We start from the raw sequence: 15602 nt of genomic DNA on the forward strand, positions 1-15602 counted from the left end.
TAGCAGGCGAAGTGGTCAGCATCGGGCAGTTGGCCTCACTGGCACAACGTCCAGTGGCTAGCGCAGGGGGAAGCAAACCTCTCACCTTCCAGATCCAGGGCAACAAGCTGACTTTGACTGGTGCGCAGGTGCGCCAGCTTGCTGTGGGGCAGCCCCGCCCGCTGCAAAGTAGGTAAAACCCACCCCCTGTCCTGCCTTTTTTCTCCTCTTCCTTGTCTCTTTGTTTTTGTTGCTCTTTTCAGATGTCAGTCTTTATGTTTCTTTCCCTAGCTTTTGGTGGGTGGGGCCAAAGGGAATGTTTGGAGGGGGTCTTTTGAAAAAGATAGGAATGAGGTCATTCTAGAGAAGTTATCCCCTCTCTATTCTTTCCTTTTCCTCTTGCCCTTGCCTCTGTCCTCCTCCGGCTGATAGCTGCTTCTCTTTCTTTCTCTCTTCCCTTAACCCAGGGAATGTGGTGCACCTGGTGTCAGCAGGGGGGCAGCACCACCTCATCAGCCAGCCTGCCCATGTGGCTCTCATCCAGGCCGTGGCCCCGACCCCTGGCCCCACCCCTGTCTCTGTGCTGCCTTCTTCGACCCCCAGCACCACCCTTGCCCCCACTGGCCTCAGCCTTCCGCTTGCTGCTAACCAGGGTGAGGCTCCTGGCCTTCCTACTTACTTAGCCCTTGCTGGCCTTGGTCCCTTCAGGCATGCCCTGGGCTACTGTCTGTCCAGCCTTCCCTCAGTGTTGTTTTCCCTTGCCAATATCTCCATATCTGTCTGCTACCCTCTCCTGCCCCTGGACTATTTCCATCCTTTGGGTCTCTTGTTTCTTTTCTACCTTCCCCTCAATGTAGCTTCCTCTTGCAGTGCCACCAACCATGGTGAATAATACAGGCGTGGTGAAGATTGTAGTGAGACAGGCCCCTCGGGATGGACTGACTCCTGTTCCTCCGTTGGCCCCAGCACCCCGGCCTCCGAGTTCTGGGCTTCCAGCTATGTTGACTCCACGCCCCACATTAACCCCTGGCCGGCTACCCACACCTACTCTGGGTACTGCCCGGGCCCCCATCCCCACGTCCACTCTGGTGAGGCCGCTTCTCAAGCTGGTCCACAGTCCTTCGCCTGAAGTCACTGGTGAGTCCAGGTGGCTAAGAGCAGATGTTTTTGCCAGGAATGGACATAGGGTGGTCCGGAGGGTTTCTTAGTCACAGTAGCTTTCCTGTTTATCAGCACACTGATACGCTCACTTTGTAGTGGGCACCAGAACTAGGCTGCCAAGGTCTTGCCTTATTTTAGAATATACTTCTTAGAATCTTGGAGGGAAAGGAAATGTTAAATTGTCAGAGTCCTTGAATCTTTGACCTCATAGAGTGGGAGTGAAGGTTTTCTGGGAAAGGGATGAAGCGTGGGGGTAAGGGAAAGGGTGGGACAGGGTAATAGAGCAAGACTAGAAATCTGGGGCTAACTCATCCTCTGTCTCCACAGCTTCAGCACCCGGAGCTGCTCCCTTGACCATCTCTTCTCCTCTCCCCGTGCAGTCCTCACTCCCTGGGCCAGCCTCTTCTCCAATGCCAGTTCCCAGTTCCTCCCCCCTCGCCAGTCCTGTGTCCTCTACAGTCTCCGTTCCCGTGGCATCTTCACTTCCCATCTCTGTTTCCACCACGCCTCCTGCCCCAGCCTCAGGTCCACTCCCTGTCCCCATCTCAGCCCCCTTGCCTGTTTCGGCTTCCGGCCCAGCTCTGTTGACCAATGTGACTCCAGCACTGGCACCTGTTGTCTCAGCGGCTCCTGGACCTCCCTCTTTGGCACCAGCTGGGGCCTCCTCGTCAGCATCAGCTTTGACTCTAGGTTTGGCCACAACTCCATCCCTGTCTTCATCTCAGGCACCTGGTCACCCTCTGTTGTTGGCTCCAGCCTCTTCACATGTTCCAGGCTTGAACTCAGCTGTGGCCCCAGCATGTTCACCTGTCCTGGTACCAGCTTCTGCTCTGGCCAGTCCTTTTCCGGCAGCACCAAATCCAGCTCCAGCTCAGGCTTCCCTTCTGGCTCCAGCACCTTCCGCATCTCAGGCTCTAGCCACCTCTCTGGCTTCCATGGTGGCTCCACAGACAGCAATCCTGGCTCCTTCTCCAGCTCCTTCTCTGGCTCCTCTTCCAGTCCTGGCTCCATCGCCAGGTCCTGCTCCCCTGCTGGCACCATCGCAGACTCCGGTTCCAGTTCTGGCTTCATCATCTACTCCAGGAACCTCTTTAGCTTCAGCTTCTTCACTGGTGCCAGCCCCAACTCCTGTGTTGGCTCCATCATCAACTCAGACCATGGTACCAGCCCCGGTTCCATCACCTCTCCCAAGCCCGGCTTCTACGCAGACGCTGGCCTTAGCCCCAGCTTTAGCATCCTCTCTCGGTGGCTCGTCTCCATCTCACACCCTCTCTTTGGGAACGGGGAACCCTCAGGGGCCTTTTCCAGCTCAGACCTTGTCATTGACTCCAGCGTCATCCCTAGTACCAGCTCCAGCCCAGACATTGTCTTTGGCACCAGGACCACCACTGGGTCCATCGCCGACGCTGTCTCTGACTCCAGCACCCCCTTTGACTCCAGCTTCTCCAATGGGCCCAGCCCCAGCTCATACGCTGACTTTGGCTCCAGTATCGTCATCTGCTTCACTCCTGACCCCAGCTTCAGTGCAAACATTGACCTTGAGCCCTGCCCCAGTTCCGGTGCCCACCTTGGGCCCAGCTGCAGCCCAGACTCTGGCACTGGCCCCGGTCTCAACACAGGCCCCAGCTTCCCAGACATCCTCCCTTGTGGTTTCGGCATCTGGCGCTGCTCCCATGCCCGTCACCATGGTATCCCGGCTGCCTGTTTCCAAGGATGAGCCTGAGACACTGACATTGCGCCCTGGTCCCCCCAGCCCTCCCTCCACTGCTACCTCGTTCAGTGGTCCCCGGCCTCGACGCCAGCCCCCACCACCACCTCGTTCCCCTTTCTATCTGGTAAGTTTTACTCCCTCAGAGAGAGGGAACAGGTAGTTGATTTTCTTTGGAGTGTTGGTAGAGTGGATGGAACAGAACAACGTTATTTTTATCTTGGTAAATTACGAAGCCTAGTTTTGTGGACCTGATACTTGAATGTGATGTTGGACAAGTCCCTTCTCTTTCCTGGCCCTGTCCTCTTACCTGTATCATGGGAATAATAATCTATATTTTGCTTTTCTCAGAGGAGTAATTGAGGACCTAATATGGTTTTGAAACTCTGAAGAATTACTGATAGTTCAAGGCTGCCTTGTTACCATTGGTCTTTTTGGTGCTTGCTTATTCTTGAGTCAGTGTTGGCATGTAATTGCCTCATTTTACGGATGAAGAAACTAGCCCACTAAATGGTGTTATAAAGATGACACAACTTGTGAGAACTCAGATGCGTTGACTGCGTTGGTCTCTCCTCCTGAGGCGTTCCTCAGATAGGGAGACTTTGCTCAGTTGCTAAAACCATCCCATTGTCAAGTATTTGAACTTGTGAGGGGAGGAGGTTGGCACCATGGAATACAGTTCTCTAAAGATGACGAGCCTTTGACTGATGGGTATCTCTTGTAGTTTTGTTTTGTTTTGTTTTTTTTACCTCCACAGTGATCAAGTGGGTAATAAAAAGAACTACGTTTCTTGCCCTTCCATGAACTTGTGGTAGCCATTTTTTTTCTCTTACGTATGTATGGTTCCGTATGTTTGGTTAAGTTAAACTTACACTCAAATTAGAGTAAATATTCCAGGAGCTAATAGGAAGAAAGTTCTGGTGAATCGTTCTAGGCCCTCTTTGCCTTTTTCTCCCTTTATTTTTATTTTTATTTTTATTTTTTTTAAAGATTTTATTTATTTATTTGACAGAGATAGAGACAGCCAGCGAGAGTGGGAACACAAGCAGGGGGAGCGGGAGAGGAAGAAGCAGGCTCATAGCGGAAGAGCCTGATGTGGGGCTCGATCCCAGATCGCCGGGATCACGCCCTGAGCCGAAGGCAGATGCTTAACCGCTGTGCTACCCAGGGGCCCCTGCCTTTTTCTCCCTTTAAAATAAAGGGAGCTGCTTTTTATTCAGAGCTGCTGCTTATTTTTTGCCTCAGCCCCAGGCCCCCACTCCATCAGTGCCATTGACTCCGCCTTTGGTCTTTTTCTGATGCTGCCAGGTTTGTCTTGGCTTGCTGAACATAGGAGAGCTAGATCCTAGCCCAAGAGTGGCAACTCCATGGTCTGTGCCAAATTTTGTTTGCTTTGCGAGTATGTGGAAGCTTAACACTTTTTTTCTTTAAACAGTTTGACGTAAATATCACATGCCATACAGCTTACCCATGTAAAGTGTATAATTCAGTGGCTTTCAGTATATTCACATAGGTTGCAACCATCACTGAAGTCAACTTAAGAACATTTTCATAGTCCTGAAAAGACCCTTAGCCATCATCGTCCAACCCTTCCACCTCTCCTAACTTTAGGCAAGCACTAATCTTTCTGTCTCTTTAGATTTGCCCATGGAGTCATATGGTATATGGTCTTTTGTGACTGGCTTTTTTCATTTAGCTTAATGTTTTTGAGGTTCATCCACATCGTAGCATATGTTGGAATTTTATTTTTTTTATTGTTGAATAACATTCCATTGTGTGGATATACATTTTATATATCTGTTCATCAGTAGATGGACACATTTGGAATATTTCTACTTTTTGGCTGTTATGAATAATGCTGCTATGAATATTCACTTCTAAGATTTTGTGTCTTCATATGTTTCCAGTTACATTGGATGTATGCCTAGGAGCAGAATTACTGAGTCAGATAGTAACTATGTTTAACTGTTTGAGAAACTACCAAACTTTTCCAAAGTGGCTATACCATTTTACATTCCCACCGGCAGCACTTCATGGTTCCAGGTTCTCCACATCTTTGCCAACGCTTGCTGTTATTTGTCTTTTTGATTATAGCTATCCAGTGGGTGTGAAGTGGTATCTTGTGGTTTTGATTTGTGTTTTCCTAATGGCCAGTGATGTTGAGCATCTTTTCAGTGGTTGGCCATTTGTGTATCTTCATTGAAGAAATGTTCGATATTCAGATCCTTTGTGGTTTTATTTTTTTTTAATTTATTTTTGTAATCTTTTTTTGATTTTTTAAAAGATTTTATTTATTTATTTATTTATTTATTTATTTATTTATTTATTTATTTGACAGAGAGAGCGCCAGTGAGAGAGGGAACACAATCAGGGGAAGTGGGAGAGGAAGAAGGAGGCTCCCAGCAGGGCAGGGAGCCCGATGCAGGGCTCGATCCCAGGACCGGGATCACAGCCTGGGCCTAAGGCAGACGCTTAATGACTGAGCCACCCAGGCGCCCCTCATTTATTTATTTTTTTAAAGTAAATTCTATGCCCGACGTGGGGCTTGAATTCACAATCCTGAGATCAAGGTCAAGACCATGCGGGGGCACCTGGGCGGCTCAGTCAGTTAAGCATCTGCCTTTGGCTTGGATCATGGTCCCAGGGTCCTGCTCAAGGGAGAGCCTGCTTCTCTCTCTCCCTCTGCTTGTGCTCTCTCTCTGTCAAATAAACTTTAAAAAAAAAAAAAAAAAAAAGATCAAGACCATGCTCTACCAACTGAGCCAGACAGGTGTACCTGCCCTTTTTAATTGGGTTATTTTACTAATTTGAAAGAGTTCTCTATATATTCTGGATACAAATACCTTTTCAGATGTATGATTTGCAAGTATTTTCTCCTTTGCTACTACTTTTGAGAACTGGCCTGCTGTGCTAGGATGCTTTCCTTTTTCACTTTGATCACCAGGAGCTTAAGAGGTCAAGTTTAAGGGAGCAGTCAGGAAGGGAGATTTGGGACATTGCTTTTTTTTCCAGGACCATCGCCTAGGGTCCATCTCCTTCATTTGTTCATTCTAATAGCAGCTATTTATTGAGAGCCTACTTGGTGCCAGATAACTGAGCTAGATAGTGGGTGATTATAGTGAGCAAGACCAGATACGTTCGTGTTACTGTTATACAGCTTTGTGGATCGAAGACATTAGTCAAAGATTCATACAGATGTAAAACTACCAGTGTGGTAAGTACTGCAAAAAAAGAGGTAGTTTTATAGCCTGTGAAGCCTGAAATGCTAGTGATGGGAAAGGACTGGGTCAAAGTCCTACAGATTTCCTGTCTGCCAGGCCACTCCCCTTTTCTCTCTTAGGGTGATGAAACCTAGATGTCTGATTAGCTTTTCCTATCCTACCCCATTCCAGTTTGGCCCTTGGCAGAAACCTGGATTTGATTAGCCATTCTGTCCTGGTCAGTGATTGGACGAGGGCTTTTAATAATTGTTTTGGATCCACTTCAAGAAGGCAAATTAACTTGAATGTTGTGGAGTAAGTGTTATATAAAAATCATCTATTTTATAAGCTTATTAGATATACAGATCTTAATTTTGAATGTTCAGGTATTCTGTTTGGTGGCATACACAGGAAGGTCAGGTTTTTTTTGTGGAGAAGTTATTTTGTAGGACATTATGAAAGGAGTAATTCTCATTATTGACAGCTTGGAAAACCACTAAAAGCATAATGTAGTTTTGAATCCTATGGTTTTCTTAGGTTATGTTTAATTCTGGGATGAATGGTCAGGTTTTCTATGAGGACACTGATCACTTTTTCTGTGTTTTTTTTTTTTTTTTTTTTTTCTTCTCTCATCCCCAGGACTCTCTGGAGGAAAAGCGGAAGCGGCAGCGATCTGAACGCCTGGAGCGGATTTTCCAACTTAGTGAGGCTCATGGGGCCCTGGCACCTGTGTATGGGACTGAAGTCCTGGATTTCTGTACCCTGCCCCAACCTGTTGCCAGCCCCATCGGCCCTCGTTCTCCTGGCCCCAGCCACCCCACCTTTTGGACTTATACCGAGGCTGCCCGCCAGGCTGTACTGTTTCCCCAGCAACGACTAGACCAGCTGTCAGAAATCATTGAGAGGTTGGCAGGGCTAAGTGCTAATGGGAAGCGGGTCTTGGGGCCTCTGAGTGGATGTAGTGGTTAGGGCTGGTGAAGGTGCACTCTTGGGGCCTTTCAGAGTTCCATCTTTTATACTGCTTGCCTTCTTCCTTCACAGGTTCATCTTTGTCATGCCTCCTGTGGAGGCACCTCCCCCTTCCCTGCATGCCTGCCACCCACCTCCTTGGCTCGCCCCACGTCAGGCAGCCTTCCAGGAGCAATTGGCCTGTGAGCTCTGGCCCCGGGCTCGTCCTTTGCACCGTATTGTGTGTAACATGCGCACCCAGTTCCCTGACTTGAGGCTCATCCAGTATGACTGTGGTAAGTTCATTGGTTACTGAGGATCCCTTGACCTTTTTTCCTCTCTGTTAGTACCAAGACTATATCAAAGGGATGCTATACATAGATTTTTGTGAATTTAATTAAACATTAGACAGTTTTTCAGGTTATGTTTATAGGCAAGATGGAGAAATGTAGGCCTTATGATGGATTCTTGACATTCCTGAATTTGATGAAAGTTGAAAATGTGTGCTAACTCATTCATTCAGTAATTATTTTGTGAGTATCTGTTGTATTTTGCTAATCTTTTGGGATACAGTGGCAAATAAGATAGCACAGCATAGTTTTCAGATTCATGGGGAAAGGTGCAAGGTGGTACAAGACTGCACAGTAAATAGTAAGTTTTGTTTTGGAAAGACAGAAGGATCTTCCTGTCTTTGGTTAGAATCTTGTTGGTTAGAATGCATTTGGCTGTAAGTGGTGGAAAACTGACCAATAGTGTCTTCAACCACAAGAGCATTTATTGTTTCCTTAATAAGAAATTCTGAGAATAGTGGTATATGTCTGGTTCAGCTTACTGATGTCTTCATGGACCCAGGACCTTCTGGTCTTTCTGCTATCCTTAGCTTTTATTTCTTTATTCTCATGTTTATTTCTTGATGATCTTACCATGGCTGCCACAACTCCAGGGAGCACAGCAATGCTCTGAGCAGGAAGCAGGGCTTGAGATAAAATATTCTCAGCAAGTTTCTCTTTGTGGGGAGTGGGGAGAAAGTTCCCTTCATTGACTATGCTTCATGGCTCACTTCCTTAATTTGTGCCATATCCCCATCCCTAGAATAATCACTGACAAAGGGAAATGGCAAAGAGGAACTATGGCTCTTTTAGACCAATCATGATTTATCTTTTGGGGTTGGGTTGGGGCTTATCATCCCTGGTATCAAGTGATCTCTGCCAGGTGTCTACAGTGTAAATCAGGTTCTTTTAAGCAAGAATATCTTTTGGACAGTAGTGAATCGTTTCTGCTACAACCGAGCAGAGATATTTCTGTAGTAACATGTTTGGAAATTTTCTAAATGACCTTAGAATGTAAGATAGCAAAATTTTTATTAATATATACTCAATAAATATTTTAGTAAAAAAATAACTTTGTAACATTTGAAACCATTTAGAGTAGATGAATTGAAAGTCTTTGTTAAAAACTTTCAAACTGATATATCAGAAACATAGAAGGTATTTCTATGTTTGATGGGAGGTTGAACTCTAGATAACCTCATAAGATCCTCTCTCCATGGTTCTGATCTCAGGGATCTTCAATCCTTGTATGTAAGTCATGACATCCAGCGGATGTTGTTGATGTCTGTCCTGTCAATCTGTTTTGTGCTTCAGCTGACATAGCTCAGTGTAGTTCTTAAGGATTTCCTTCCTGCTCCTACACCATTGAGGGTTCCCTTTTTTCCCCTGAGGATCTATATGTTATCCTACTCATGGTTAGACACAGAAGATAGATCCAAGACAGGAGCAGACTGAAGAGGTGGATCCCATGAGAAAAGAAAATAAAGTTAAATATTTTTTTTTAATATTTAATTAATTTATTTTAGAGAGCATGTGTATGGGGGTGGGATGAGGAAGAACAGGGAGAGAGAATCTGAAACAGACTCTGCTGATTGTGGAGCCCAACACAGGGCTCAGTCTCATGACCCTGAGATCATGACCTGAGCCAAAACCAAGAGTGAGACACTGAGCCACCCAGGTGCCCCTAAAGTTGAATATTTTTGATCTCCTAGGCTAATTGAAACCCTCGCCTAAAGCTTTTATTGTTTTTCAACCACGGTCTTTCAGTGCTAAGTGTTCCCTGTTCCAGCTTATAACAAGGTCCCTGTACCCATCATTTTTCTTCAGGAAAGTTGCAAACATTGGCAGTGCTGTTGAGACAGCTCAAGGCGGAGGGCCACCGGGTGCTCATATTCACCCAGATGACCCGGATGCTGGATGTATTGGAACAGTTTCTCACCTACCATGGCCACCTCTACTTGCGTTTGGATGGGTCTACTAGAGTTGAACAGAGACAGGTAACCTGGGCATCTGCAGCCCTTTGAGGCTCACCTCAGCCACTGTCTGCATTTTCCAGACCTCAGGGTCCCAGAAGGGGCCCCACTAAGCCCCTCGGGTCTGTTTTGGAGGATATGTCTCCTGATACTGTCTTTTTTCTTCCTCTCTAGGCTTTGATGGAACGATTCAATGCAGACAAACGCATATTCTGCTTCATCCTTTCAACTCGGAGTGGGGGTGTGGGTGTGAATCTGACAGGAGCAGACACTGTTGTTTTTTATGACAGCGACTGGAATCCCACCATGGATGCTCAGGCCCAGGATCGCTGTCACCGAATTGGCCAGACCCGAGATGTCCACATCTACAGGTATTACCTAGTCTTCCCTCACCTTGCATCCTCTTTACTGATAGGGTTTTATTAATGTATTTGGCTTTTTACACATGGCCTTCATCACTCCTTAGACTTATCAGTGAACGGACAGTGGAGGAGAACATCCTAAAAAAGGCAAATCAGAAGAGAATGTTGGGAGACATGGCTATTGAGGGAGGCAACTTCACCACAGCCTATTTTAAACAGGTACTAAGATCTTCCAGTCTATGCCGGAGAGAACTGCTGTGCCCGTAGGGGTTGCTCCTGCTTATTAAAGTGGATGCTGGTGCGCCTGGGTGGCTCTGTCAGTTAAGCGTCCACTCTTGGTTTTGGCTCAGACCGTGATCTCTTGGGATTGAGCCCCACATTGGGCTCCATGCTCAGCAGTTGTCTGCTTGAAAGATTCTCTTCCTGTGCCCCTCCCCTCGAGTGTGTGTGCTCTCTCTCTTTCTGTTTCTAAGATAAATGAATAAATCTTTAAAAAAAAAAATGAAGTTGCTTTGGTCTTCACAGATCTGCCTCTTCAACTAGTGACATTTCTGATTATTTCTAAGAGCTGTTATCTCATAGTAGACTTGGGCCCAGCATTCCATTGGCTCTGACACTTCCGTCTGTTCTCTCCAAAGCAGACCATCCGAGAGCTGTTTGATATGCCCCTGGAAGAGCCATCTGGCTCATCTGCACCCTCTGCCCTTGAAGAGGAGGAAGAGACTGTGGCCAACAAGCAGACCCATATCCTGGAACAGGTGAAAAACTAGCAGATAATCTCTAGAGTAGAGCTGGTAGTTACGGTGTGTGTTGTCCAGGGGGAAAGAATGTGTCTGCTGCTTCCCGGATGACTGTTGGCCTTTAATAGTTGTGAGTAGATTGCTTATTGGTTCATAAGATTTCATGGAAGAAAGACAGGATTTGGAATCCTCAGTTACAGGTTTGAATTCTCACAGTACTTCTTACTAATTGTGTTAGTTAGGGCAAGTCTGCTTAATCTTCTGTGCCTGGAGTCTTACTTTCCACTTTTCTGAGCTGCTGATGGGAAGGAAGTAACTGAGGATGAGATGGAATAGTGGATGTAGAAGTGCTTTGTATGGGGTGTAGCCTCTCGTTTTCTAAACACTGATTGATGCATAATAGAATCACTTGGGGAGGCTTTTGGCTTTTTATTTTTATTTTTTTAAATAGGTTCCACACCTGGCATGGGGCTCCACGAACTCACGACCTTGAGATTAAGAGTCACATTTTCTACTGACTGAGCCAGCCAGATACCCTTGGAGAGCTTTTTAAAGGATTGATTCCAGGGTGCCTGGGTGGCTCAGTCGTTAAGCGTCTGCCTTCGGCTCAGGGCGTGATCCTGGCGTTCTGGGATCAAGCCCCACGTCAGGCTCCTGGGAGCCTGCTTCTTCCTTTCCCACTCCCCCTGCTTGTGTTCACTCTCTCGCTGGCTGTCTCTCTCTCTCTGTCGAATGAATTAAAAAAAAAAAAAAAAGATCGATTCCTGGAACCCCATCTGAGAATCTACTAAATTGTGATTTTGGGGGACAAAGGCTGGGCATTTGTATTTTTTCAGAAGTAGGTGTTGGGAACTACAGGGTACAGTACCATGGAGGGGTTTTTCCTACCAGGTGCTGCCCCTCATTGCTGAGCACACTCTTAGGTTGCATCCTTTGGTGACTTTGGTATGAGCTTTCTGAATATTGATCACAGGGGAAAAATCAGATGGGCTTAGTCTCTTGTCAAGAGGTTATCTCAGTGCAAAAAAGAATTAGGGATTTTTTTGTATTTAAAGCTTTCTGGGATTGCTCTTTTAAGGAGATCTAAGGCTGACTTGAGTGGAAGAGGAAGCAGAACTAGAGATTTCTAAAACAGTTACTTGCTTATTGGGGGTCTTCCAAGTGATATCTGTGTGGAATACTGCATTGCTTTGATAACTTTGAGGGCTCGGAAGACAGTTGAGTTCAGTTATATACCTGGTTTGGTATAAACGTGGCCTCAGATTTTTGTCAGAATCAAACCACAGGGGGCAGCTCGGTGGCTCGGATGGTTAAGCGTCTGCCTTTGGCTGAAGTCATGATCCCAGGGTCCTGGGATCGAGCCCCGTGTTGGGCTCCCTGCTCAGTGGGGAATCTGCTTCTCCCTCTGCCTTTCCCCTGGCTTGTGCGCGCACACGCTCGCTCTCTCGCTTTCTCTCTCAAATAGATAAATAAAATCTTAAAAAAAAAAAAAAAAAAAAGAACCGCAGGATGTGGAATTCTTTAATTCTCCTCGTTTTTCTTCCCCATACCTTTGCAGGCACTGTGTCGGGCAGAGGATGAAGAGGATATCCGTGCGGCCACTCAAGCCAAGGCTGAACAGGTGGCTGAGCTTGCAGAATTCAATGAGAATGATGGGTTTCCTGCTGGTGAGGGAGAGGAGGCCAGCCGGCCTGGGGCTGAGGATGAAGAGATGTCCCGAGCTGAGCAGGAAATTGCTGCCCTTGTAGAACAGGTCAGTGTTAGACCCACTAGTTCTCAACCTTACCCTTCACAGTTTCTTGTTCTGGACCTTGTGATCCTCCTCCTATTTTCTCTGGTGAAAATAAGGGTGATGGGCCCTGGTTACCAAGTCCCTGTGTTCATCGCCACTGCTCCTTCCCACAGCTGACCCCCATTGAGCGCTATGCCATGAAATTCCTGGAAGCTTCACTGGAGGAGGTGAGCCGAGAGGAGCTCAAGCAGGCAGAAGTGAGTATTTCTAGGGGGTGGGGATGGAAGTGAGAAGTGGATGCTTTCTACCTACTCCCCACCCTCCTTGCCTCCCTCTGACCACCCACCGTTTGGGCTCTCTTGTTGGTAGGAACAAGTGGAAGCTGCCCGCAAGGACCTGGACCAAGCCAAGGAGGAGGTGTTCCGCCTACCCCAAGAGGAGGAGGAGGGGCCAGGGGCTGGGGATGAGGTTTCCTGTGGGACTGGTGGAGGCAGTCACCGGCGCAGTAAGAAGGCCAAGGCCCCTGAAAGGCCAGGGACTCGCGTCAGTGAGCGTCTTCGTGGAGCCCGGGCTGAGACTCAAGGGGCAAACCACACTCCTGTCACATCCACCCATCATACCCGCAGCACTTCCACACCCCCACGCTGCAGCCCTGCCAGGGAGAGAGTTCCCCGGCCAGCACCTAGGCCTCGACCCACTCCAGCTTCAGCTCCTGCTGTAATTCCTGCCCCAATCCCTGTTCCAATCCCTGCCCCGATCCCCATTTCAGCCCCAAATCCAATAACCATGCTTCCTGTTCATATCTTGCCTTCTCCCCCACTTCCTCCTTCACAGATTCCTCCCTCTTGTTCTTCTGCCTGTACCCCTCCTCCTGCCTGTACCCCTCCACCAGCTCATACCCCACCTCCCACCCAGACCTCTCTCTCAACTCCTTCCTCCCCTCTCCTGCTTGGTCTACCTTCTGTGCCCGTCTCCCCCCCAGTCACCAACCTCCCCTTGGGCTTGGGGCCTGAGACAGAGCTGTGTGCACAAGCATTGGCATCCACCGAGTCCCCGGAGCTGGCTGATATGGCCAGTTCCGAGACTTCCCCGCTTACTCTTGTGCCCCCTAAGGATCTGTTGCCAGTTGCTGTTGAGATCCTGCCTATATCAGAGAAGAACCTTTCTCTCGCCTCTTCTGCACCTAGCCCAACCCTGGAGGCTGACAGCGTCCCCAACGGTCAAGAGCAGGAAGTGCCAGAGCCTGCTGAGGGGACCATCCTCCCAGTGCTGCCTGATGGTGAGGAGGTGCCCTCGTGTCTGAGTGAGAGCAATGGGCTGGATCTCCCACCTTCAGCAGCATCTGATGAGCTACTTCCGGAGCCACTGGAGGCTGACAAAAGCTCAGAAGAGCTGGTGGAGGCCCAGACCCCAACCTCCAGCCCAGAGAAGCCACAGGAACTTGTTCCAGCAGAAGTTGCAGCCCCATCAACGTCATCCTCCGCCACCTCCTCACCTGAGAGTCCTTCACCTGCCCGGCCCCCTCGGCGTCGCACCAGTGCTGATGTAGAAATTAGGGGTCAGGGGGCTGGTCGGCCAGGGCAGCCTCCAGGCCCCAAAGTGCTCCGCAAGCTGCCGGGACGGCTGGTGACTGTGGTTGAGGAGAAGGAGCTGGTGAGGCGACGGCGACAGCAGCGGGGAACTGCCAGCACCCTAGTGCCTGGGGTCTCTGAGACTGGTGCCAGCCCGGGAAGCCCATCTGCCCGCAGCATGTCGGGGCCAGAATCCTCACCTCCCACCAGTGGGCCCTGTGAAGCTGCTCCCCCATCCACACTGCCCACCCCAACCCAGCAACCCTTCATAGCTCGCCGTCGCATTGAGCTGGGGGTGACTGGTGGGGGCAGCCCAGAGAATGGAGAAGGGGCACTGCTTGCCATCACCCCTCCAGCTGTGAAACGTCGGAGGGGGAGGCCCCCCAAGAAGAACAGGTCTCCAGCAGATGCTGGGCGAGGGGTGGATGAGGTACCTTCATCCACCTGTAAGGGAAAAACCAATGGGGCTGAACCAGTCCCTGGGGCTGAGACCCTTATTGTTGCGGAGCCTGTCCTGGGACCCCAGCTTAGTCCTGGGCCCCAGCCTCTTGGACCCCAGCCAATTCACAGACCCGAGCCCATCATCCTATCACCTGTGGAGAAAAGAAGGCGTGGGCGGCCCCCTAAGGCACGAGATTTGCCCATTCCTGGGACCATTTCCTCTCCAGGGGATGGCAACTTAGAGAGCCGGACACAGCCACTCCCGCTACCACCTCCCCTGCCACCACTCCCACCACTCCTAGCCTGTCCCACTGCTACTGTCGCCAACACTGTCACCAATCTCACCATTTCAACATCCCCACCCAAGCGGAAGCGGGGCCGACCTCCCAAGAATCCACCATCACCTCGGCCCAGCCAGCTCCCTGTCTTGGACCGTGACAGCTCTTCTGTTCTTGAGAGCTGTGGATTGGGGAGGCGGCGGCAACCCCAGGGCCAGGGGGAGAGTGAGGGTAGTTCCTCTGATGAGGACGGAAGCCGCCCCCTCACCCGCCTGGCCCGCTTGCGGCTTGAAGCAGAGGGAATGCGGGGACGAAAGAGTGAAGGGTCCATGGTGGTGGCTGTAATTCAGGATGACCTGGATTTAGCAGATAGTGGACCAGGCGGGTTAGAATTGACACCTCCCATGGTCTCGTTAGCTCCAAAACTGCGCTCGACCCGGCTGCGTCCAGGGTCTCTAGTACCCCCACTAGAGACTGAGAAGGTGCCTCGCAAACGGGCAGGGGCCCCAGTTGCTGGGGGTCCTGGGCTCGCAAAGCGGGGCCGCCTACAGCCCCCAAGTCCCCTGGGACCTGAGGGTTCAGTAGAGGAGTCCGAGGCTGAAGCGTCAGGTGAGGAGGAGGAAGGGGATGGGACCCCACGTCGCCGGCCTGGCCCCCGCCGACTTGGTGGGGCCACCAACCAAGGGGACCAGCGCATCCTGCGCAGCAGTGCCCCTCCCCACCTGGCTGGCCCTACCATTAGTCACAGAGGCCGCAAAGCCAAGACGTGAGTGGGCTGCCCGTCCACCTAGGCTTTCCGCCACGGCCCCTCTCCCTCCACAACCAGGCCTGACTCTGTTAACCACTACTTGAAGTCTTGAGGGGGAAAGCCTCCAAGGAGACATCGGGGCCTTCTCCCTTCTTTCCACCAAAGTAGGGGGTAGGCAACTGGTTGTCATGGAAACGGGGCTCTTCACATACCCCCTTCCCTTCCACCCCACATGGCTGGGCAGTGTTAAGGGTGGCAAGATAGTCTCTGTCCCCACCCCCTTGTACTTGATTCCCCAGCTATCTTTCACAGCCCCCCACCCTTAGGGGAAGGGGGAGGGGCTTCTCTCTACCATGAGTTTTTTTTTTTTCTTTTTTTTTTAAGAAGAAAAAAATAATAAACTTAGTTTCTGTATGAGCATCCGCGTAAGGA

The 15602-nt window shown here is 49.6% G+C and overlaps 1 protein-coding gene across 4 annotated transcripts in view; it reads left to right on the top strand.

The window, feature by feature from the left end:
- Positions 1–15587, top strand: part of SRCAP (Snf2 related CREBBP activator protein) — a 32617-nt gene extending 17030 nt beyond the window's left edge. For 2 of the 4 annotated variants that reach the window (XM_026515819.4, XM_044390095.3), the window contains exons 22-33: positions 4–168; positions 850–1116; positions 1468–2975; positions 6688–6953; positions 7090–7292; positions 9153–9322; positions 9473–9669; positions 9765–9879; positions 10299–10418; positions 11959–12153; positions 12306–12389; positions 12502–15587. In XM_026515819.4, coding sequence (XP_026371604.2) covers positions 4–168; positions 850–1116; positions 1468–2975; positions 6688–6953; positions 7090–7292; positions 9153–9322; positions 9473–9669; positions 9765–9879; positions 10299–10418; positions 11959–12153; positions 12306–12389; positions 12502–15192 — 5981 coding nt within the window. In that variant the 3' untranslated portion in view covers positions 15193–15587. Of the gene's footprint in view, positions 1–3; positions 169–446; positions 633–849; positions 1117–1467; positions 2976–6687; positions 6954–7089; positions 7293–9152; positions 9323–9472; positions 9670–9764; positions 9880–10298; positions 10419–11958; positions 12154–12305; positions 12390–12501 lie in introns of all 4 variants that reach the window. The other 2 variants (XM_048224681.2, XM_057315191.1) reach the window with 2 other exon arrangements.
- The last annotated feature ends 15 nt before the right edge of the window (positions 15588–15602 follow it).

The sequence above is a fragment of the Ursus arctos genome, unplaced genomic scaffold (assembly GCF_023065955.2).
Source record: "Ursus arctos isolate Adak ecotype North America unplaced genomic scaffold, UrsArc2.0 scaffold_2, whole genome shotgun sequence".
Lineage (NCBI taxonomy): Eukaryota > Metazoa > Chordata > Mammalia > Carnivora > Ursidae > Ursus > Ursus arctos.